Source organism: Condylura cristata, unplaced genomic scaffold (genome assembly GCF_000260355.1).
Source record: "Condylura cristata isolate star-nosed mole 26May11 unplaced genomic scaffold, ConCri1.0 scaffold00004, whole genome shotgun sequence".
Classification (NCBI taxonomy): domain Eukaryota; kingdom Metazoa; phylum Chordata; class Mammalia; order Eulipotyphla; family Talpidae; genus Condylura; species Condylura cristata.
This window is the reverse complement of record NW_004567105.1, coordinates 42701292-42723008: the sequence shown is the minus strand read 5'-3', so window position 1 is coordinate 42723008 and position 21717 is coordinate 42701292. Positions and strand designations below refer to the sequence as shown.

The 21717-nt window shown below is 56.6% G+C and overlaps 1 protein-coding gene across 1 annotated transcript in view; it reads right to left on the bottom strand.

Annotated features, from left to right (window-relative positions):
- The window catches only part of CAMK2B (calcium/calmodulin-dependent protein kinase II beta), a 92777-nt gene that overhangs the window by 33627 nt on the left and 37433 nt on the right, over positions 1–21717 (bottom strand). The window contains exon 3 of the mRNA XM_012735159.1: positions 5645–5704. Coding sequence (XP_012590613.1) covers positions 5645–5704 — 60 coding nt within the window. The remainder of the gene's footprint in view (positions 1–5644; positions 5705–21717) is intronic.

The following is a 21717-nucleotide window of genomic DNA, read 5'->3' as shown; positions in this document are numbered from 1 at the left end:
TGAGTGAGTGAGTGAATGAGTGAGTGAATAAATGAATGAGTGAGTGAATGAATGAGTGAGTGAGTGAATGAATGAATGAATGAGTGAGTGAGTGAATGAGTGAGTGAACGAGTGAACAAGTGAGTGAGTGAAGTGGATTTTACACCAAGAGCTGACCTCCTTTTCTGGGAGCAGGAGATGCATCGCCACTAGACAGTGAAGAGCTCTAGGAATGACTCACTTTGGACACTGCCCCCTCACCCCGTGCTGGAAGCCCTTTGCTAGAAGGACTCTGACGAGCGCCCATGTGTGCATGCAGCTCAAAGTGCTCCGAGTGTGTGTGCTCAAAGAGGAGCCATCCCAAGAGGTTATAGCTAGACTCTGGGGTGCAGAGGGGTTATAGCTCTGAGGTCACACAACCTGAGAAAGACTGAACAGGAGCGGGGACCAGGGAGATGGAACACCCCAGAGCTACCCTCCACCAGCCTTGCACGCTGCTCTCCTGGCAGCCTCCCTCTCCCCACCATGCTGCCCTAGTTTCCAGCTGGCTGCCAGCATCTTCCCTCGTCCGGCTCCAGCCCTCCCAGGGGCTGGTTGACAGTATCTTCATGCCAGAAATCTTACCCTGGCCTCGAGGGCCCCCCACACACACAGCTCCCTGGCTGCAGTGGCACCTCACTTCAGGCAAAGCTTGGTGCCCAAGGTGAGTGGGGTCCCAAGACCCCCCCACAAAGTGAGGAATCTGCACTGCCATGTGGTGCCAGGCGGCCGCGTACTCCCTGAAACGGACATGGGGTCGTTGCAAGGACCGACTGCAGAACCTCTGTGAAGCTCTTGGTGCTGGCCAGCACTCAGCGGATGAAAGATCTACTGTCATCGGGTCCTCACTGGCGTAAGGAACCCCAGTGCCCCAAGCTGGGGGAAAGAATCCAGTCCACATAGGGGCCTGGAGCTATTCCAAGATCTGAACAGGGACAAGGGACCCTGAGGTTGGGTCTGCCCCAGGCAATCAGAACATCCATGATGGAGAGAAGTATGTGCTGGTTCTGGGGAGCTTGAGGGTTCACCTCACATCCCCAGTCCTTGAACTACCTCCCCTCCCACCTCTACTCTGTGTCCTCACTCCCACACCAGCCACATCCTCAAGAAGCAAGGCCTGCCCGGCCTCTGTCCTCTGCCAGATGCATGCCTCCCCCACTGGGGACACCCTGAGGCTTTAGGCAATGCAAAGCCAACACTGACCTCCCTCTGGACACACCCTGGAAGCGGACCCCAGCCCCCTTCACTCTAAGCCCAGACCTGAACTCTGCAGAGCCTGGCATATCTCCCTGACACACCAGGGCAGCCTCCTTCCAGAACCCTCCTCGGAAATCACAGAAGGAAACAAAAGCTTATGGGTCCTGACTTCTTTCTCTGGCGTGGGGAGGGGGGGGCACTAGGGGTATCTCTTCAAGCAGCCACTCCATTTCTGGGTGCCTCCAATTTCACCCCAAGAAGGGAAAGCCTGAAGTCACAGAGAAAAGGACCCACCTTCCACCAGCCTGCAAGTCTCCGAAAGCAGAAGCTACCGAGGGCACTTTTGAGGGCGTCATTCTCCTTCTGTGCAGGGGAAATAACTTCCCAGGGGAGAGGGTGAAGGCCGGGGTGGCCCATGCAGTTGAGGTGCTGTGAGTCATTCTCCTGATGGAGGCCAAGCCCCCTCCAGACCCTGGCACCCCGGTGCTGGTGAGGGGTTCAGGCTCCCAGGCCCTACTCTGAGGGTCCCAGCTTTTTGCCCAGAAGCAGGTCCCTCTGGCCAAATGGGTAGGTTTGGGGCTGGGGAGAGGTACCTAAGTCTTTCCCATGGGAACACATTCTTTTTAAAACATTTTTATGTTAAAAAAAAAAAGTTGCTTATTATTTTGATGGCCAGAAGAAAACCGATCTAGCATGTCTGACCCGTGATTTCACAGACAGGCTAAAGAAAATATAAATTGTCATAGAATCTATTTAAATAAAAACAGCAAGAAAACAACCCAGCAGGTGGCATAGAGAGGTGGGAGCTAAATGGAGTCCAGGTGTTACCTGAGTTCAGTCTGGAACCCCGGGAGAAGTGGACGGTGACAGCGAAACTCGCGGGGGACACGGGTGCAGCTCCTCTCTCCATGGCTTTTCCAGGGCCTGAGGCAACACTCCACCCTTCCAAGCAGCCTCTCAGACCCTTGCCTGGACCCCTGTGTTGCCCTCGACCGGGAGGGGTGGGGGGCAGGGCCATCAGCGTGTAACGTGATCAACTGTGGGCTGAGCCATGTAAGGCTGGCAACAATGGCCTGAGCCTCTGAAGATGGGCAATCTTTCCCCTCCGCACTGGCCTCCTTATCTCAGCAGAGGGGCCTCTCAGCACCACTGGCTCCTCAGTGCCTACCTACCTTGCCCCCTGCACACAGGAGCTAGGGTAAAGGAGGGAGGTCCCAGCCCAGAAACCATCTCTGAGCCAGGCTCAGTGAGAGAAGGCTGATGTGCAGAAGAGGGAAGGCTGGCAGGAAGCTGAGGGGAGGCTGGGGGAGTGTGAGGTGAAGCTGGAACGAGACTTGGAGGAGGGTGACGGTGGCTGGGGTTTTGGGGGAGGTTAAGGTAGCTCTCTGAGTCAAAACTGATAAGCTCTGTTATTCCCTGACAGGGTGCTGGGCCTTACCAAGCTGTGCTCTGATTAATCTCTGTTACCCCAGGACCCCTGGGCCAAGCAAGGAGGTCTGGGAATTCAAAAACATCCCACGTTAGATATAGAGCTCCCATGTGGTCCTGCAATTCCACCCCTAGGTATATACTCAAAGAACGAAAGCCAGATACTGGCACATTCATGGTGGCGGCAGCACTATTCATAAGGGCCAACAAACCAAATGTCCACGGATGAACAAAGGCATAAGCAAATGTGGGCCACACACACACACTGGAACACTAGTCAGCCTTAAAAAAGAAAGAAACCCTGACACATGCCGCAGGGTGGAGGAAACTGGAGGGCATTGTGCTAAGTGAAATAACTGTCACAAAAGGGCAAGGCTGAACATTCTACTTAGGTCAGTCAAATCCAGACAGAAAGAACGGTGGGTGCTGGGGGAGGGGAGAGAGGGACTTGTGTTTAATGGATTTACAGTGTTTCATGGCAGAGTTTTATGGGCAGAATGAAAAGGTTTTGGGTACAGATGGTGGTGATGGTTGCATAAGGCTGGCAATGTGCTTAATGCCACTGAACTGTACTCTTAACATGGTTAAAATAGATTGTGATACGCAGTTCACCAGAGTGGAGGGGCAAATCATATCGTCTCCTTCCTTCTCCCCATCTCTTGCTTTCTCTCCTGTCTCTCCGCTATACTGTCTCCATGTCTGTCTTATATCTGCTGTCTGTCTCTGCAACGCTCGCTCTGGGGATATCATGAAGCTGCCCACGTGGGGAGGGGTGGCCCTCCTTCCGCAATGGTCCGGTGAGCAGCCACCTTGGAAGGAAACCCGACAGCTCCAGCCACAGGTCCAGAAGACAGCGCCAGCTGTGTCCACGCTGCACTTCAGCCACAGCAGGGCTGGTCCTGGTGTCCCGTCTCAAGCTGCCAGGTCCCAGGCTCAAGTGGGCCCTGTGCTTCTACTGTCATCTTGAAATTCTTAACTTTTGAACAAAGGGCCCCCACATTTTGCACTGATGCCACAAATTATGTGGCAGCCCTAACCATTCAGCTAAACTACTCCTGAGCCCACAGAGACTTTGAGTAAAAGCCATGCTTTTAGTTGAGTTAGAGTAATCTGTTACGCTGCACAGAAAACTAACATATGAAATGGTCTCAGCCTGGAGGCAACTACAGCCCATCTCACAAGCCAGGCGATGGTGTCAGAGCTAGTCTGCAGCTGCTATGGCCTGTGAGGAGGAGTGCTGAGCCCTGACCAGGTCTTCACACTCTGAACCTCATAGCTCATCTCAGAAAAGAGGGAACTTTACAGTGGACATGGTGCTCTCTGATGCACTGTCCCCACTCCTCCTGCGTGGCCCCTTACGGGAGGTAGAAACATCTTCACTTTACAGATGGCGAAACTGAGACTCCTTCCTCCCCCATGTTCACAGAATGGGGGAGCTGCTTCCCAGTAAGCCAGGACCAGAAAGGGAGCCCCTTCCCAGGGCTCCTGCCTGCAAAGCACATGGTCCTGCTTCCTCCCTGGGGTGGGGGCAAGGAGGACAGAGAGCAGGTGGGGCAGGGCAAGCCATGGAAGGCTGAGAACAAGGCTTGCAGGTGCAGGCGCTGCCCTCATCACCTCCAGGAGTCTTAACAGCTGGTCACGACTCAAAGAGTCCCCCCTGAGTCTACAGAGAATGTTCCACCTGAGGCCCAGAGTCTCAGACCTGCCCCCATACTCTGCAGTGAAGCCAATGTAGGGACTTCAGGAACAGCTCGGGACTGACCCAAAACCAGGAGAAGCTGTTCTAGGCATCCAGTCAGGACAAGGAGACACACTGCTGAGGGACTGTCCACATAACAACAGCCCAAAAGACAATGGAGTCCTCTCCCATGTGTAAGGGATTCCAGAATGGGGATGCTAAGTGGATGCAGGTGTAGAGACTGGGGAGAGACAGGGTGTGGGTAGAGCCGACCAGGGTGTGGTGTCTTTCAGGGTTGCAGGGTTCAGGGACAAGGGGCCCAGATGCACAGAGGGGCAATAGCCCCATACAGTGGTCTGGCCAGAGCCTGCTATTGCTGGAGTATCCCATAGTCAGGAAAGAATTGGCTAGGGTCCCTGTGGACACCCACATCAGGGTCAGTTGGCATGCTTCTAAGATTCAGATTCTTGAGTCTACTCTAGGCCTCTGAGTCAGCTTTCTGGGGGCAAGTCAGTAATCTACATGCCAGTTATTACAAGAGGCTGCCTTGAGAGTCTGCAGAAACAAAGGCGTAGGCTCAGGCCTAGGGCTGGAGTGGCCTGTGGCCTGTATCAAGGTACCCACCTAGGGAATGAGCAATCTGCCTTCCCCTGAGCCTGCCCAAGTGAGCTGCACAGCTGAAGGAGACCCAGCACTTTGGAGTGGCCAAAACCAGAGAGGCAGGGAAGGAACAGGGGCAGACAGAGGCCAGCGGGCCCCCGGAGACCCATGCCAACTTTGGGGGTCAGCATGGCCTGGTGGCTATGAAGTTCCTACAACTGTATCGCCCAACGTGGATCAACAGGGACAGCAGACTCAGTCCTGAGGTCAAGGTCTGGGTGCCCAGAGCTCTATGCACCCCCAGGGAGCACCCAAGAAAGTCAGGATCTCTCATCCTGGCCATAGTCAGAGGGGCCCTAGGTTGGCTGCGGACGTCAGACCTGAGGCCAAGACTGTCACTGAATGGTCTGGCTGGTCTTTGTTTTCCAAATATCTCTCTTTGTAATGGGACTGTCTGTGTCCCCTTGTGCTGTCACCAGAATCGTGGCCCAGGGTTAAGGAGTGGAAGGCAGGGACCTGTCCCAGAGCCCCATGGGGCTACCCAGATCCAGGAATCCCTCCATGTCCCGGTGACCTGAGAGTGGGTTATGCCAATGGAGAGGGGAAAGGACGCCTCTCAGGGTCTCTCTGGAAGTCTGATCCTCAGCAGGGAAAGGCTCCTTGCTCTATAGGAAACAGGGCACCAGGGTCCCTCCCCTCAGTCCCCCTCAGACGGCTGCTCACCGATGTTGGAGTGCTTCAGAAGGCGGCAGATTCGAGCCTCTCTCTCCAACTTTTGGTGATCTGGGGACAGAAAAGGACACAGCATCACCTTGGGCCCCAGCAGCATGTGACCCTCTCCAGCATGTGAAGCAAAATTACTGCAGCGCCCAGTAATTGCTGGCTGGAGTGACCCCAACCAGAGAAGCCCTGGGCAGAGGGCTGTGCGGCCGCATCCTGCAGTGTCCACTCACACTGACCCCCCTCAAAAGGGACACGAGAGTTCTGCCAGCACCCTTCCCCAGGCCCCCGGGCTCCCAGCATTGCTGGGGAGCAGGCAGAAGCTGCCTGAGAAGCCCACAAGATGTAGGAGTGGTGTCAGATCAGTGCCAGAAGTTTTCACAGGAGATTCAGGAAGAGAAAATATGCCACATATTAGCAGCACTGACAGCACTGATTTCATCCTTCACTTATTTGTCCTAATTCCATACTCTTCAGAGCTTTCTGCTGAAGCCAGATTTGTTCTTCGGAGGCGGCTGTGGGGCTGGCAGAACCACACCGTCTGCCAGGTGAGGGCGTCCAATTGACACACAGATCAGCACGGGCCTCAGCAAGAAGAGCAAATTGGTGCTGGAGCTGGGGAGACAGCCCTGGAGAGCCGGGGATGCACCCCTCAAGGCACATGCCTCCTCAAGGACTAGGCAATTTATCACCCATGGAAAAACCTCACATTTGCAATGACCAGAGAATGTAGAAGTAAACGTGGTTATAGTCACAGACCAAAATACACCCATCAACAATACACATCACCCCAATCTCCTAACAGAAGGTGAGCAAAAAAGTTCCCCCACAGAGGAAGACCCAAACTGTGCCTCATTCTTTTATAGGTCCAAACACGTGTGCGCAGTGAGCCATAGAAATGGGCAGGGGTTTCTGAGTTCAGGATGGCAGCTATCCCGGGGCAAGGCCTGCCTGGGGCAGGGGCTCGTGTTCTGCACATGCCCCTTGTGCTCTGAGAACCCACAGCAAGGACCAGGAAGGATGTGACTAGGCCAGGCAAGAGCCTCGTTCACCAGCAAGTCCTGAAAGTGTGCTCGTTGAAATCATCCTCAAGAAGCTGAAAGACCTCCTGAGACCTGCGGCCCATCCACCTGTGCTTGAGGGAAGGAGACCCAGCACACCCAAAGGTCCTTCTGCTGGTGCCTCTGCAATCGCTTTTGCTGGGGACACGCGATGGTGGCCGTCTGGGAGGATCAGGATGGTCTGGAACATTCCCGTGGCTTTCCTGAGCGGGAAAGTCATGCCCACAGATGAGAAGCTCTGTGCGAACACCTCAGGCGTCCAGCTGGCTCTCCTCCTCCCAGGATGGGCTCTCAAGTGCTGGAAATGCTCACACCTTCCTGAGATGCCCACCTGGCCCCATCTGTCATGCCAGCACCCCTCCCCCTCCACTGGGGGTGTCCAGCAGAACCACAGGGTGGGGCTGGGCCTTCAAGACAGACCTCACCTCTCCCTCTGTCCTTCACCTCCGGACCCAACACAGCAGCGCTGGTGGGGAGAAGGTTTCCAAAGACGACAGGCAACGGTGTTTGAGGTGTTTGCCTTGTTGTTGTTATCAAATTGTATTGATTTGCCAATCCTTTACGTAACCTAAGCAGCGGTACTCGGTCCGCATGGTAGCTGACACTGGAAGTGGCCCAAGCATCACCGGCAGGAGAGAGAAACCCAACACCATCACGACAGAACACACACAGCGTGGGCTCCACTTTCCCATCTGCATGAAGCGCCAAAACAGGCATCCGTGAACATTTCAGGGGTCTGGAATGCACAGGCCCAACTCCAGAGGAAGGCAGAGGAGTGAGGGTTCTCGGAATCTGCGCCCTCACAGGGGTTGGGGCAGGGGTAAATGCAGGCTTCACCGGTTGTTGGAACCTTCCACAGTATTCTTTTTTCTTTTTTTTACTTATGATTTTGAATATTTTCAAATCTCAAAGAAAAATGGCAAGAACAGGACAAAGTATGCCTTGACAACATATTTGCTTCATTTCTCTGTCCTGCCCATGCATACACTTACATTTTCTACAGCACTCTCTGAAGCCCCATGCTCCATGTCCCTTTACCAGTGATGCCTTAGTGTATTTTTGTTGTTGTTGTTGTTAAGTATTTTCTTAAGATTTCTTTATTTATTTATGCATCCAGAATTGGATACAGGCCAGAGGTGCAGGGGCGGTGAGAGGATTCACCAGAGACAGAGTGGGGAGCAGGACAGGCAGACTGATGAAGCACACTGCTGAGGGGAGCAGCGGGCAGACAGGAGAGGTCTGCTGCGCCATGCGGATCACCTCATGGGCTGGGATGGAACCAAGCTGAAGCGGCTGCAGCCAGCTGCTCAGTGCTGCGCTTTAACCCGTTACTGCCACCAGGGAGGGCCCCTTGGTGTATTTCTTAAGAACAAGGACACTGTCTTACATAATCTCAGTGCAGTATCCCATGCAGTAAACTGAACACAGATACAATGTATGAATCTAACCTACAGTCCATATTCCAAACTGGCCGGCTGTCCCAATAATTGTCTGGCAGTTGATTCTAACCCCACCCCCGCTCCTGCCCCCACCACATTTCCCCCCCGTAGACAATGGATAAGATAGTGGAAGCCAGAGCCAGAGTAAATTGCCTTTCTGGGAAAAATTGCTTAATGCAGTCATTTAAAAAAATCAGGAGAAAAATGCACATGGGAACCCACTTTTGGGAAATAGATAGCCTGAGTGGCCCTATTTTATCACAAAAACCTATCACCGAGGGCAGAGTCCATCTGACACATCAACCTACAGCTGAGCATGTTTGGGGAGATAAATTACTGGTGTGGGGCCAAGAAGGGGCCCTGGCTGCTCAGCCCAGGCACTGGTGTCCACTCCCCGGAGGGAGGAAACCGGCCCTCCTGCCATCCCTCTCTGGGGTCAGGCCCGCAGGAGCACCCCGCTAGTCTGTGTGCCAGCGCAGACCCCACTCAAGCTGGCCACGGCCCACATGCGCACTCCATCGGATGGAGACAGCCCTCCAGTCTCGGTGGCAGAATCCCAGCTCCTTTTATTTCAGCCCCTATATTCCCCCCGACACTGACGACAATCCTGTGTTACTTGTACAATTAGGCAAAATGTTGTTTTAAAAAAGAGTGCCCCTGGGTCCTCTCTGGTGGCACAACAGGTTAAAGCGCAGCACTACAAAGCTAGCGGAAGCTGCTTCAGCACAAGTTCGATCCCCACCCTGGAGGTGACCCCCATGACGCGGCAGACCTCTCCTGGCCCGCCCGCTGCTCCCCTCAGCAGGGTCCTTCATCAGTCAGCCTGTTCTGCTCCCCGCTCTGCCTCTGGTGAATCCTCTCACCACCCCTCCTCCTCTGGCCTGTACCCCAGTTCTATATGCATAAGTAAATACATCTTTTAAAAAAAAGTAAGAGTGACCCTGTCCCTGGTGAGATATGATGAAGGCATTCCATAGAACCTGCTATGGTGACATTTGCCCTGAAATTAAAAATCTAAGCCGCTATTATGTGACCTCACAAGGGAGTGAGAAGCTGGAGGAAGGGGTGGAGAATGAGGCTACCGCCTGGCCCAGAGCCCATCTCCAGACAGGCTGTGGCCACGGCAGCTTCCTAACTCTGCTGACATCCTGATTTTCTTTCTAGAAAGTCTGGGAAGTTATTTCTGAACTTAAAAATTAACATCGTAAATCCCACCACAGACAAGGTTAAGTAAGTTCAATTTAAACTCGTCCAGTTCACAAGCACTGACTTACATCGTAAGCTAGAGCTCGGGGAGACTCCGCTACCCCCACACTGTTCCCTAGGAGGCAGCAGGATGTGGGATGGGCCTGGAGCCCCTCGGGGCTGCCCCATCTGCTCACCCCTGCTGGTTAGACTCTCCTCCAAGGCTCTGCTCTGGGGTTGGGGGGTGCTGTGACTCAGCAGACCATGGCAGTCACTCCTGAGCAGGCCTGTGGAGAGAATTCCACACACTGCCCACCCTACCTATCAGCATCCCAGAGATGCCACCACAGAACCCACCTCCTGAGGGAGATTCCAAGAAGCTTCCTGAGCAAACAGACCCCAGCCATGCCCACTACAGTGATGTCCGGGCTGTGCAGGCAGGGGGTTACCCCAGGAAGGCCCAACAATCATGGGGCCTGCAAGGGCCAAGTGACCAGGCAGCCTTGAGCCCAGTCTTAAAAGAGGCATGAAAGGGCACTCACTGAATGTCCCAGGATGCCCTGAGTTGCCAGGAGGCCCAGATACCTGCCTTTCAGGGTCCTGCTGCCATGGCTGTGTTGGTGAGCATTTTGCTGTGGAGTGTTGGTAAGTGCTACAGAGCAAACACCTGTGCGGTCTATGAAACTAAGGACAAGTGGGCCCAGCGATCTGCCCCGCCACATGTCCCCAGATGCTCCTGGGCCCCCTCTCCCCAGACCATCTGTGCCAGACCTGCCTCGCACCCCCACGTATGTGCTGACTGGAGGACTGCACACATGGCATCCAGTTTCCCATGGCGGGGTCTGGGGTGACCTGAGAAACAGGACATGGATGGAAGCTGGGGGTCAGGAAACGAGGGCACAGGTCAAGCTTCCCCTCACCTCCCAGAGCCCCACCCCTCTGATGGGAGGTCCCTCTGCCCTTCTCCACTCACCACTGGAGGCAGCACTAACGTGGTACTGGTGACAAGAGACAGGGCAACAGGGCCACGAGCCAGCGGACAGCAGGGTCCCCCATGGGAGACTCACGGGCACGTGAGTGGGATCTGGGAAGAATCTGCCTTTCAGGGAGGAAGACTTGAGTCTCACACCCCCTCTGAGGTGAAGCACAGAAGGGAACCTGTGAGACCAGTCATCTCTCCAGTGTCCTGTGTCTTACAGATCCACGCTCTGCATGCAGACGAGGCTTAGTGTGGGTGGGCACATATGGAAACCAAGGTCACTGACTTGTTCAGTCTAGAGGCAGCCACACAAACACACACACACACACACCCTGTTTTTTGAGGGGGCCCACTCAGAGACTTGCTGGCAAAGGCATAAAACACAGCTATTTATTTCTCCAAATACAGAAACTCCCCACAGATAAAATATAGCCTTCATTTATACCTCATAAAAGCACTTATCAAACAAAATAAAACAAGCTTATCAAAGACATCAAGCTAAGCTGGACCTACAATTATCTACCTGCCAAGGACGGCCTGCTTGAATGACGACAGCACAAGAGATTCCGCGGAAGCCTGGAAGCTTTTCTGGGTGATTCCACCTCGATCTCTGTGCCAGTTGAACCCCACACTCTGAGCATCGCCAAGCCATGAGGCCCCTACAAACTTGGCTGGGGTGACCAGGGAACTCGGGAAAAGAGGTGATCCCAGCAAGGTCCTGGGATTCCCATACCTGGTGCACTTTCCACTCGGGGTCCAGCAGGAACCCTCGGAGACCCCAGGAACCAGGAGGGGTGGAGGTTTCATGGGTCTGTTGCTGTGCTGTGGCCATCGCCCACTGGCATGAGGGTGGCAAACGGGTGGCAGAAAATCACAAGTGCCACCGCACGAGGGCACACAGGCATACATGGACACCTTCCGGCCTGGGTACACCACAGACCTTTATTGTGCCCTCTAACAGCAGTTGGGGCAAGAATGTGGAGGGAGGGGGAGCTCCTGAAATCAGCTCCACAGATCCCCACTTTGCCTGTCCATAGGTGACCATGTGAGGACCCAAGCTGGCTCCCCTCGGGTGGGGTCTCCCTCAGGTAGAGGACACTCTAGTCTAAGAGGAGAATGAAGAAGAAGCCAATAGGAGCAGCAAGAGCGAAACAGCCCCTGGAAGGGGGAGAGGCTGCTGTACCCCCACATTCACAGAGGAAACGGGCACACAGAAGAGCTCAGAGTCCCCAGGGCCCATGGCCTCCTTCTCACCCCAGTATGGCCACCTTCGCAGCCCTGTGTCCTTACCCTCTGCCCACGTCCTCTGCTCTCGGCCCCCCAGTACCATCCTCCACCTCCTACCCCACAGCTCCCGCCCTTCTGGCCCCCACCTGCTCCCTGGCTGCGGGTGACTCATAGCAGAGCAGGGGGGGAGGGTCAAGAAGAGACAGCAGAGAAGGGGGACAGGAGGGACGTGGGTGGGCGCCTGGCCCCTCGCCAGCTGCCAGGAGCAGCAGCAGTGCTTTCACCAGCAGAAGGACACCCGAGAGGCGCTGGCGGGGGCGGAACAGGGACAGGAGGGGAGCGAGGAGGCCCACCCGTCAGGCGGAGCTGCCTCTCTGGCTGGGGGCAGCACAGACATGGCCTGGGACAAGTGAGGTCACCTCTGGGGAAGCTGAGATATAGCAACATGAAGCCATCCACAAAGCATCTGGCGCAGTCGGGGCTCGGGAACATTCTCTCCTTCCTCCTTGCCGGGAAGCCGCTGGAAGTCCACAGACCCTCGGGGCTGGGAGGGTGAGCTGTGTTCCCTGGGTGCTCCCACCAGCACAAGGCCCTGGCCTGGATGCCTCAGGGTTCCAGCAAGGTCACAGGCCACGTGGCTGCTTCCCAGGGTGCCCTGAGAAACCCAGCAGCCTCTAGACGCAGAGCCAGTGGGCACCCAGGGATTGTTTCAGGGCCCAGCCATGCCCCCAGGGCACCACCGCTTCTGCACGGACACAGGGGCACTGCCCAGGGGACAAGGATGCTCTCGGGGAAGGGGTGGGCAGGGCCAGTCCACCCTCAGGCTCTGGGGTTTGGGAGTATGCACAGAGCTGACAGCTATAGAATGCCCCACCGGAACACAGCAGCGCAAAGTGGGCACAGCTTTAGGTAGCAGACCGTGCTGAGGGCACACGGGCTCTCCCCAAGAGGTCATCATGACCCAAGCCAGGAGTCACACTGGCCAGGACAGAGCTTTCTGAGATGCTGAGCGCCCGGGGGGGTTGGGGGGAGCGGTGACCCCTGCTCCAGCTGCTAGCCCTTTCCCCACATCCACCCTACAGAGCCTGGCACCTGGGGCCTGTCATCCTCCATATTTTTCCTGCTTCCCCCACTCCAGACTCTGAGCAACCAGACTCCAACATTGCCCTCTCCCTCACCTGGGCTTCTACTCTTTCCCAGGGATCTGGGGGTTGGAGGCCGTGCTGTCCTACCTATGGCCTCAATGCATGGCAAAGCACCTCCTGTCGCCAGGTGATCCACTGCACTTTCAGGGACATGTCATTGGGTTGGGGGGGCGGTGAGAGGGGTGGGGTCTCTCCTTTCCTTCCCTATGAGGGAGCTTTAGAGAACTTTCTAGCATCTTGGGGTGGGGGCAATCCTGAGGGATATCCACATCATACAGCACCTAGGCACTTGCTTAGCGCAGTCTAGAGACACCTTAACTTAGACACCCCAAATTCCTCAACATCCCGGGAGACAGTGAGGGAACCCAGCAGGCTCTTGCTCACTGCCTCTAGGTCAGAATCTCACAGAATGTCCTAGACCTTAACACCAGGTCACTTAGCCCAGGCACCAGACCCTGTGCTTCTCAGGTGCCTGGGAAGGGAGTGGGCTGGCCCTGGGGTGGGAATGGGTCGGGGCAAATCTAAGTGCCGGCATCTGCTGACCTTGGTGGCTACCTATCTGGGCCGCAGGACCCATGGGATGAGGCAGCAGGGGCGGACCCAGCTTCCAGGAAGGACTTCATCAAGACCGGGCTTCCTCGGCCCCTCCTCTCTGAGCCTTCCGCCCCCACCAGTGCCTCCCAGGGAAGGGAAGGGGGTGTAAAAGAGCTGATCCCAGGGTCAGCACAGGGGCCAGCAGCAGGGTCTGGCCTTAGGGCAAGGGGATGCAGGCCAGCTGACAGGTCAGGGGAGCACTGCCCGGAGGCCCCCGGGGCTCCTCTCTCTGAGGAACAGAGCGCAGAGTGCCTGCTCACCACGAGAGCAGCTTCTGCCCTAGCCCAGCTGCACTGGTCCCAGGAGCGTGAAGGCGCTCTCCAGAGGGTAGGGCTGTCTCCACCACCACCCCCGAGTCACACCCGAGGCACAGTGTGAAGGAAGCAGTGACACCGGGCAGCCCACCAAGAGGGGCTGGCCTTGGAGCCAGGTGGGCACAGCAGAGCTTCCAGCCCTCCCGGCGGTCTGCCCCATGGGGCTTCTGGAGCCTTTGGGTGACTGACATGCTCAATCCCAGGGTGCTTCCCAGGGTGCAGCTTGGGCCCTGGGACGCCCCATCCTGCTCTGTACCCAGCACCGGTGTCCAGTCACACCCCAGCTCTGGGTGGGCGCCCAGCAAGATGATGAGAGGGTGGCTCCCACTGGCTTTTGTGCTTTGTGTTAAGAAGGCAACGTGGCAACCAGCAATTAACACTCCGGATCAGCCAGCAGCTCCACCACCCCACCAAGGACAACTGAGCGCACCCCACAGCTGCTGACACCTCAGCACAGCCCCTGCGAGGAGGCTCTGCAGTGACAGGAGGGCACTAACCAGCCACCAGGGGTCTTGTGGGGCCGCCACAGGCCGGCTCTGAGACCTCCGCGCTGTCAGCCGACCTTGTGGGAAGCAGTCAGGTCACGAGGGTCCAAAGAATGTGGGGTCCCCGGAGCCTCACCCCACATGCTCTTCAGCCTCACCCGATATGAGGACACAGCTCCGCTCTGGCAGAGGGGGCAGCTCGTGGGCTAAGTGCTGAAATGAAGCCCAGTGGCACGCTGCCCTGACCTCCAGTGAAACCAGGGGCGTGGCACGGCCCAGCTCCCCACCCGACTCCACTCTGGGCTGTGTTCTTCCACCAGCCATTCCTCATCAGACAGAGGCAGCGAGGTGCCCACTCCTCAGGTGTCTGCCAGGTGCAGAATTATTCAACTAAGCCGACTCCATCCTCCTAGGGCCAGGGCAGCGCCCCCCTCCTGTCACTGCAGAGCCTCCTCGCACAGGCCCTGGCTGCTCACCCTGCGCCGCCGAGTGCACCCCCAGGGGCCTGTGCACGGTGTCCTCCCCACTCCAGCTCTGGCGTGCTGCTCAGCTGAGCTCTCCAGGCTCCGTGCCTGTGCTTGGTCATGCCCACAACCTCAGGGCAGGACTCCCACCCTCTCCAGTGGGTGGAAAGGAGACAATTTAAACAACACTTCCTCCTCAGTGCTGTCAACTGCGAAGCAGGGATGGTACCACCCCGTGGGCTGTCTGTCCATGGGGTAGGGGTAGGGCACCATCACAACTGTATCTCAGTCACCCCTGGCAATGATCCCCGTGATGTGGCCTTGATACGACAGCCCCAGACGAGTTCTTGGTGGGGAGCGGAGATGGCATGCTTTCCAGTCTCAGCCACAGTCACCCACCACAGCCCTACTCAAAGATGAGGCCCAGCCCACTCCACCAGCTCGTCCTGGGGAGCCCTTCCCATGGTTCCTGTAGCTACTGACCATAGCTCCTGACCACTACGGCCTCAGGTCCAACCTCTGCTCCTGGACCCCTGCCCCGTCCAGAGTCAGTCACACCCGACATTCCCTTGTGTTCCTCTAGACTAGACCGCTGGGCCCAACCCTGGGCCATCTGCTTTCGAAAAGCCAGAGACCATGGACAGGAGGAAGTGGCTTCTAGCTATGGTAAGAGTTGGAAAACAAACTCAGAGCACAGAACACCACTGAGGCCTAGAGGCTGAAAGGACAGCATGCTTGCTTCTGCCCTCCTAGGGGCTCACCCGCCTTTGCCCACCAGGGAGACAGCGGCCCCTGAGTTTCCACCTGGCCTTGCTGCCAGCCCTGAAATGATCCTGCTCCAACACCCACCCAGCTAGCTCTTCATGACCTTCAAGAGGCTTGCAAGCAGAACCTGGACTGGCCAGGCCTGAGGCCGCCCAGTGAACAGCCAAGGGTTGGCAGACAGGGCAGCCTGAGGCAGAGCCCCGCTGTGTGGCTCTGGCCCCCCGGGAGTGTCAGCTGCCTCCTCCCAGGGCCACTCTCCCTTCATGGGCGATAACTCACCTGACGAAATTCGGGCCCAGAACCCCAGCTCGGGCTGGCGGGCTTGCTGGAGGACACCAGTTGCAACCCTACTCTCCAAGTCGACAGCAGCCTGGGAGGACCCTCGGCCACACTCACGCAGAAGGAATGCTAAGGCAGCACAGCCCCAGGCTGTCGGCTGGAGGCTGCGTTGCCCACAGGAGATGCCCACACAGCACCCTGCAGACCCCTCTGGCCTGCTCCTCGCCCAGCCTGGCGAGTCCTGGATCTCCCATTCTCTGAATTTTCGAGGCCAAGACAGCCAAAGCATAGCAGAGACCACAGGTCTCTGGCTCTCCAGAGCCAATGTACCTGCCTCCCCAGCTCTCTCGGGCCGGGTCCCATGTGTATGCCCAGACGACACCACGTTATCCTCTGTGCTCCCCACCTTCCAGCCATCCATCTGTGGTCACTCCTCCCCAGACCACCTCCCCCTAACCAGCTAACTGTACCAGTTCAATTCTCAAGTTGTATTTTCAAAACACTCTGCTCCCCCACCACCCCCCACCTCTGCAATGTGCTCATCAGGGAACTGCTGTGTTCAAAGCCCCAACCCTGGGCCCAGGAGCTGGAACAAAGAGGCCCTGCCCACCCCAGGCCTAAAGTCAGCCTGGGGATCCTGGCACTGGGACAGGGGAGCAAAAAGAGGGTGCCAGGAGGCTGTAGCTCTGGAGACCTCAGCACACGTACCAGGACTCTTGGGCACTATGGGGGCGGGCAGGAGGGGTAGTGAGGACCCTCCAGATTTGGAGTGCTGTTGGAACAGCCAGAGCTAAGAGGTTCACTGCTGTTTCTTCCTGATGATCTTGGAAAACCAAGTCAGTCTACCTACTGGGGACTGGCCACCTCAGCCCAACTGCTGCTACCTGAGCTCACAGAGCATTTTTGTCACCCAGGCCCAGGAAGTCCAGCCTTAGACCCCCACGCATGCATAGAAGCGGCCTCAACCAGAACCAGCAAACAGGAGGCCGACAGAGCTACCCACCTGTGCTCTCTACCTCATCCATGTGGCCCCCCAAGAACGGGGCACAGCCTGACTGCACTCCTCCGCTCCTCCTCTGGGAGCCCCCCTTTTCAGAACCTTTGACTTAGTCTATTTGGCATAAGCATTAATTACAAAAACCTGTTCTCCTAACAGTTCTGTTTGGCATTGTCAGAAAAACATAAACGGTCCAGTCAGACTTGAATTTCAGAGAAGTAACAAGAACATTTTACTGTCCCAATTTTAGGTAAACAACAAATCATTTTCAGTGTAAATACAGCCCATGTACTTTGTCTTCATAATTTTTCCACTGTCTGAACTTCAAAACTAAATCTAGCCTGGCTCCTTAATTGCTGCCCCATCCCCTGGGATGAGAACGGGAGCCCCAGGGTGCCCCTCTAGCTTCCTCTCTACCAACCTGCACACAGGGCACCCCACTCCCTACACACCGAGACCTGGCAGCAGAACGTGCGAGAGCACAGCCCTTTCCATTAAATGCTGACTTGGCAGGAGGGGGTCTCCCCATCCCTTGCCACCTATCCTTGGTCCCCGGAGACCCTCCACGGCCCAGGATCTCCCGAGTCCCAACACTGCAGGGCAAGGTTGACCAGAAGTTGGTCTGGGATACTGGGACATACTTATAATTAAGAAGTATTTGTTGTCTATCTGAAATTGGGACAAGCTTATACTGTGAGGGCCTGATTTGGCCACTGGGGGCTAGGAACCTCCAGAGAAGGAATGGGGTCAAGAGAGGTCAAGGAATTGAGGGGAGGTTTTCCTGAGTCAGGAAGAGAAGGGAGAAGAGGAGGCTAGGGGAAGTGGGGGGGCAGGAGAAAGGAGGGGATGGAGGCAAGGGAAAGGAGAAAGGAGGGAAAGAGAGGGAAGGGGAGGACAGGGGAGGCGAGGACAGGGAGGGGAGGACGGGGAGGGGAGGGCAGGGAGGAGAGGGTGCCTCCGCGCATGCTCAGCTGTCCCTGCAATGCGGCTGCGTCCTCCATTAACCCAGTTCTGTAATTCCGCTGGGTGCCCCTGACCCCTGAGTAGGGGTCCTCTTCCTAGCAGTAGCAGTTGCGGCAGGAATGCCCCCGGTCCTGCTGCACACACGGGCCCAAGGGGTCAGGCAGCTTTTAGCCAGAAGGGGTGCAGGCGCAGCCCAGCCTTAGAGACCCCGGCAGCTACAGCGCAGCAGCTCCTCTCCCTCAGGGACATGTCACAGCCCCGAGGCAGCAGGGGTGGTGGTGGGTGGGAACCACAGACACTAGCAAGGGTGGCCCCCGGGAGACCAGGGAGGGCAGTGGGCATCAGCCTGGGAGTGGGAGAAGGGCCGTCTGGAGCCCCGGGTCACCTCACCTACACCTGTGAGGGGGGCGGGTGCCCCTGTACGTTCAGGCTACCTGTGCAGTAGGCCCACAGTTGAGCCTCAGGCCTGCTCAGCCCTCAGTCCTTCCAGCTGGGAGGAAGCTGGGTTTGCCTGTGCTAAGCGGCGGTGTGGGGCCACTCTAGTCTGCTCTGTGGCAACAGGGTTCCTCTTGGAAACCAGGCACCCGCCAGAAGGGGCTCACCGAGAAGCTACATGGATCTGCGCTTCCAGCCCAGCTCTCCTCTACAGATGCCCTCAAAGGTGACCAAACTGCCCAGAGAACAGCCATTTGGTGTTGGCAGTGGGGAATGGGGGGGGGGGGGGGGGGGGAGGGGGGCCACAATTCAAGGAATGTTTTAAGACTTGTGTGCCTAATCGTCTCCTTACCACCCCAGTCAATTAATTCCCCTCTAACTGCCTTTGTTAACAGTAGTTTAATAATCTCTAATTATTCAGCCCAGACTCTGAATGTCTCACAATCCTCTATTTAATTAAGTATTAAAATTTAAAATCTAACTTCAGCAGCCTTTGGCACAAGCTGGGTGCGGTTCTGCTGTGTCCTGGAGGCCCACGGCTGTCAGTTATGGATGCTTTTTCTGTGTCCACCACCAGTGTCCTCCTCCTGCCACCTCTTTATCATCGAGGGCCCCAAAGACCAAGGCGGTCTCCTCAAGCAAAGCTGCAGGGCACCCTGCAGGAGCGAGTGAGGCCCCTCTGCATCGCCCTGGGCTTACATCTCTGGAAGGAAGAGTAGGGCCCATCCTCTGCTGTCGTCCTCCACAGCGCTGCTCTCCATCTAGGCCTCTGTCCAGCCTTGCTGCCCAGAAAAGCCAGGGGCAGTTGTGGCTCGAAAATGACAGGCTGGCTGGGGAGGGAGCTGGTGTTGCACAGGCACCGTGGCAGCGAGTGGCGAGTGGCGTCTGTGAGCCTTCAGCGAGTGGCGAGTGGCGTCTGTGAGCCTTGGCTCAGGACATCGGCTCTTCAAAGCATGTCTGTGCTGAAGAGTGAGGGACAGGGGCGCTCACCAGGACCCCAAGCAACAAGGTCCGAGCCGCCCCTCCCTGCCTCCTACTCAGGAAACTTGGGCCTCCCAAATGCTCCAGTGACCTCACAACCTGCCCCTGAGTGACGCTCTTCTCAGACACCCGCTCAGTCCTCGCCCTAGCCACACAGACGGTACAGCTGTGCATCTCTAGTTCCAGATCCATCCACTCGGAGCATTTGTTTAATTCACTCAGAGCGTTATGAAGCGCTGCTGGCCTGCCAGGCCTGTGCCAGGTGTGGAGAAATAGTGGTAATGAAGCAAAACCTGTCCATGTGGGCCTGGTCGTCTGCTGGGAGCCATCAGCTGTAACATCAAAGCAAGGTGCTGCAGCCCCACGCTGGCTCACACTGGAGGCTCGGGAGGCCCACCGCAGGACGCGTCACCCACAGGAGCGACGCAGGTACGAAGTTCAAGCAAAACGTTTGCGAAGAGAAAGGCCCTGGCTTGGGAAGAGGGCGAGTGTCTGAGCAAAGCTGCTGGCAGGAAGGGGAGAGGCGGGGGCAGACAGTGCTGGTTCAGGGGGGACCTCCAGCTTTGTGGAAGGCAGCCCCTAGGCGTGCTGCTTCCAGAGATGGGCCCTACTCTTCCTTCCAGAGATGTAAGCCCAGTGCCATGCAGAGCGGCCTCACTCGCTCCTGCAGGTGCCCTGCAGCGTGCTTTCACAGACTCTGGGCTGGAGACGGGAAGGCACAGAAACAAACCAGCTGCATTGCCCCCAAGGAGCAGGGGAGATGTCTAGGTGACTGCCACCATGGGAGTCTCGGGCGACCCCCAAGGTGGGCGGGCGGACCCAGGGCAGCTCTGTGGAGAAGGGTCCTGGGGTCTGCTGCTCCCTGGCCAGAAAGGGGAAGCAAGGCCAGAGCAGGCCGGACTAGGCGAGCCCACCTCCTTTAGCCCTCAAACACCATTTTATGGCTGGGGAAACTGAGGTACAGGGTGACTAAGTAACCTGAGCAAAGCCCCCCCTTCCTGGGGAAGAGACAAAGTCACAAGACTGACCATCCCCAGTGCAGCCCCTGAGCCTGGCCCGCCCTCAGCACTGAGGTGAAAGTAGGGGTCCCAAGATCTTCTCTCGCCCCTCCTTACTGCTTCTTCAGCTGGGAATATTCTCAAGGGGTGAGGAAGGCTGGGAGATTTCCAGGTCTCTACTCAGGGAGAGGCAGCTGGAGCAGAGGTGGTGAACAGGACTCTGTCATGAAAGAGGAGTCTACAGGTACCCTCTCCCAGGCTCTCACTGGACCCCCCAACAAAGAGGTGGTAACAATGCCTAAGGCCACAGATGCCCAGATATCCAGGCAAGGCCAACTCTGGGTCACTTCCTAGAGCCCCAGGTGCAACCTTGAGGGGCTGGCTCCCTCTCTGGATTCCCTGGGGGCCCTCGTAGTTCCCAAAGTATGTGGCTGCATCAGGACCACCGGGCTGTTGCCTGGGCAGGGAGTAAGATGGCAGTGACTGCTTCCACACAGCCTCAGGGGAGTGCCCCAGACGCAGGGTTCAAGCCCCGGAGTCAGATATCCACTTGTCAAATCAGTAACTGCTAGACTTGAACCTGGGCTGAGTGTGCTTCCTTTCAGGCACGGTAATACTACTTGGTTGTCTCTTCGAGCCCTCCCTGGTGGCGCAACAGGTTGAAGTGCACACTATGAGGCACAAGTTCGATCCCAGGCTGGGGAGCTGACCCACACGGCACAGCAGACCTCTCCTGTCTCGCCTGCCGCTCCCCTCAGCAGTGTGCTTCAGTTGATCTGCCTTTTCTCTGGTGAATCCTTTCCCCTCTGCCCCAGCCCACACCTCTGGCCTATACCCCAGGTCTTGTATGAATAAATAAATAAATCCTTTTTTTAAAAAATCCTTTTGCAATAGAGGAAACCCTGAGCACTAGGGACTGAATGACAGGAAGCCTGGGATCTGCCTCAGGGTTGGGGGTGGGTTGGGAGAGGGTACACAGATGGAACAAAGTTTGCAGCGAGTTGATAAGTATTGAAAACACCCATCAGGAGTTCATTCCACCGCTTTCTTTATATCTGGGAAAGCCTGCAGTTTTTCCGAACCAAGACTTTAACAGGGAAAGTGCTCGTGATCCCAGGACTGGGCAGTATAGAGGCCCGAGTGTGGGCTGAGCAGGTCCCCCAGCTTCCCTGGCCCAGAGAGCCATCCTGCAGGAAGATGGCGGCAGGTGGAGGACCTGCCCTCCCCCAACCCAGCAAGGAGGGGGGTGCTGAGAGGAGCCCCCTGGGAACAAAGGCTCAGAGGCAGAAAGTGGACTGCGTGTCAGGGAGTAGCAAGGGCCAAAAAAAAAGCAGGTGGGAATCTCAGCCATGACTGGAATTTCAGGCGTCCACTGCTCTCAGTGCCCCTGATGAGCTGGACATTTGAGGATGTTCTGCATGGTGAGATAAGATTGGGGGCTGAGATTATTTTAGAGGAGCTGCAAGATTCAGCAGAAATATACCCAGGGGTTCTTTTTGCTTGCGACTCACAAACTCCTATTCATCCTTCAAGACCAACCCAACCTGCCCATGCAATTCCCACCCTGTTCCCACCCCACACATGGAGGGTGGAGAGCACGTGTGGGTGTGTTTGCTCATCACCAAGTCCTCAGTCCCTGGAGCGTAGGAGTGAGAAGGAACCTGCTGAGTGACGGTCTCCTGCCTGAGTCTGAGGGACGTCTGAGTGTGGTCTCGCAGTTCTCTGGTGAATCCTCCCTCCCTCGGTCTGTCACAAGCCCGTGGTA